This window comes from Neopelma chrysocephalum, unplaced genomic scaffold (assembly GCF_003984885.1).
Source record: "Neopelma chrysocephalum unplaced genomic scaffold, ASM398488v2 Primary Assembly neopelma1_155, whole genome shotgun sequence".
NCBI classification, from domain to species: Eukaryota; Metazoa; Chordata; class Aves; order Passeriformes; family Pipridae; genus Neopelma; species Neopelma chrysocephalum.
Window position 1 is genome coordinate 1364305 of NW_020897817.1, and position 2895 is coordinate 1367199.

Sequence of the window (2895 nt, forward strand, 5' to 3'; positions counted from 1 at the left end):
TGAGCACGGGGAGGAAGGATTTGCTGTGGGAAGGGGGTTTGTTGTGCCAGAAGAGCACCCAGAGCTCGATGCAGGGTGTTTGTGCGTGTTCCAGGGGGGGGTTCTTGGGGGGAGTTTCTTACTCTGGGCAAGGCACAGGAGGAAGATGAGAAGTCACAGCACTTTTCCTTCACTCCCACGTGGCCTTGTGATATCCAGCCTTAGCCTGGACACTTTTCCTGAGGGTTGGTTTGTGCCCAGGGGTCACATTGGGGTGTGTGGGTAGAGACTGAAGACACCCCATGGAAAGAACTTTGCAGAGCTGACCTTTCATTTCCAGGAGCTGCTGAAAATGTGGGTGTTGGAGGCAGGGGCTGCTGCTTTCCTTTGGCCTTTGGGGGACATCCAGACCCCCAGGGCCCCGCAGGGGTGGCAGCAGTCAGGGGGTTGTGCTGCTTTCACACTCCCCCCTCCCCACCTGGCTGAGCTTAACGTGGGCTCATGAACGTGCAGAGGAGGGAAAACAGTCTCTGAGGGAGCCTGGTTTCCATGAATCCATGTTTCTGCTCCCCTTGTGCCCTCAAACACCCGGAGGAGAGCGTGGGGCACCGAGGTGGGAACACCAGGGTGGGAACCCCAGGGTGGGAACACAGGGGACAGCCCCATCCCTGCTCCAGCACAGGGTGGGAAGGGGAGGGCAGGAGCTAAAAAAGGCCCTGTCAGAACTAAAGGGCACAACATGAGATGCCAGAGCTGAGGAGGAGGCCAGGGGCTGGAATGTTTTCAGTTGGGTGCAGACAAAAGCCCAATCCCGGTGATCCTTCCCTCCTTGCAGGAACACTTCCACCTCCCAGCTGGAATCCCTGGCTACTCCAGGTGTAATTCCCCACTGGATAATCACCATATCTGATGGTCTTGGCTTTCTGTGTGTCCCCCCTGTGCAGTCTGTGCAGACACCCCATGTGCTTTCTCTCTCTCTCCTCCTCTCCCCTGTCCCTGTGCTCCATCTCCTGCTGAGTTCCAGCTCTGGAGCCCACGTGTGTGTTGTCAGGAACGTGCTTTTGTCCCTGCACCATCACCCAGCTGGCCCTGGCCTTGGGGGCACTGTGCTAGTGCAGCATGTTGGGAATCAGGATTGGGCTTTCCCCCCGAATCCAGGGATAGGCAGAGGCAGGATGGAAAAATCCGGGGGTGTGAGATCCACACCAAGGACTGGCGTGGTTTCCTCGGGTCCTCCCCTTGGTGCCATCAAATTCTGTGACAAAAATCCCCTCTTGGTCCCTTTGGGAGTTGCTGGAATTCCGGGTGGAAATCAGGATTTTGCCCCCACCCCCTGAACGCTCGGTCGCGCCCGGGACAGGCCGGAGAGGGGCCGGGAATGGGGAGGTGGAGAGTGGAGCTGGAAGGTTTCTCCATGATTCCCATGGTTCCATGGAAACTCCATGGCTTTCATGGTCCTTGGCAGTTACACTGAGGTCGCTCCATAAAATTTTCAGATTAAATGACTTGCTCTGAACCCCTCGACTGGCATTTCCCCCCCTCCTTTCTGCCTTCTGTTCCGTGCTCAGGGGGTTTTTTTTCCCCCTGGTATCACACACCTGCCTTTCCATGGAGCTGTTTTCCTCCCCTGGCACCGCTGGCTCGGGTGTAGGATGTCACCTGGGTGGGTCACAGGTGGCTCTTTTAAACGGGCTGGTTAATTGGGGTGATTTCGCAGAATATGAGAAAAAAAACCAAAACCCAACTATTTTCAGAGGTGCTTCTGTAGTGGAACAGAGGGAAAACCGTGTCCCTAGTTTGGTTTCCTAGAAAACACTTTGGTGTACGAGCTGAGCTGAAATGATTCCAGGGTATTCGTTTCCAAAGCTGGTTTTTTTCCCCTCACAAAATGGAACATATTCAGGTTTCTCCGAGCTACCAGTTGCCATTTTTTCTCTCCACATCCACCAAAGACAGTTGATGAAAGAAATGTTTCTTTTGCTATTCTGTCTCTGTATGTGCTGTTTTTTTGCTTTGTAGTAACTCAGGTTGGTGTGTCCCAGGGACATAATATGTGTCCAGACCCTGGGATTCCAGAGAGAGGCAAAAGAATAGGCAACGATTTTAGGTAAGAAACCTTTTTCCTGTGTGTGTTTTTTGCATGCTGCCAAAGCTCCTGTTCTGTGCCATGTTTCGTGCTCCTCAACGTTCTGGAGTCTGTTTTCAGAGACCATCTGCCCACCTCTAATGTGTCCTCTCTGAAAATCCCTGCCCAGGTTAGGGAGGAGGAGAATAAATGTGGATAATTGTGTGTCCCACCTGAGCATCCGGGGGAATCCCTCTGAGTATTTATCCTCTGAAAATCCAGGTTTTTAGCCAGGTTGTGTTTTGTCATTCCCCCTCTGGTTAAGTGCAGGAAAACTCTCTTGAACAGCCAAAAAAAAATCACTTTTTAAGCCCCAGCATGTCCCTACCCCGAGAGAGTTTGAGGTGACTGATACAGTTCCTTGTCAGTGAATGGATGTTGGGGGAGATAATTGCTTTTTTTTATAAAGTTTCAAACAATGCTGTTGTTCCCTTCCAGTTGCAAATGTTCCTTTCCAGTGGGTAGGAGTGACCCAGCCTGTGGTCAGCAGTGGGGAATCGATATTTCATCTTATTTTGCTGGTGGTGGCTCTTTTGTTCACAAAAAGTGTCTTTTCGGTTGAACCCGAGTTCTGCCAAATTCTCCTGAAATCCAGCAAAGGGGTGAGGGTGGAGAAAAGGGAATTCCCAATAGTCCCTAAATGCCCCAGGATAAAGTCTCCCAGCTGGATTGTGTCTCCTGGGGGAATAAGGTTGAAGGGGTTGGACCCAAACCCACAGAACCAAGAACAAACCTCTCAGCAGCAGATAAAGAACATTTTTTTCCCACTTTTTCACATGAGATAAAGAACA

General features: G+C 51.6%; 1 protein-coding gene across 1 annotated transcript in view; it reads left to right on the plus strand.

Annotated features, from left to right (window-relative positions):
- Positions 1-2895, plus strand: part of CSMD2 (CUB and Sushi multiple domains 2) — a 245534-nt gene that overhangs the window by 108959 nt on the left and 133680 nt on the right. Inside the window, exon 9 of the mRNA XM_027701316.1 lies at positions 1999-2086. Coding sequence (XP_027557117.1) covers positions 1999-2086 — 88 coding nt within the window. The remainder of the gene's footprint in view (positions 1-1998; positions 2087-2895) is intronic.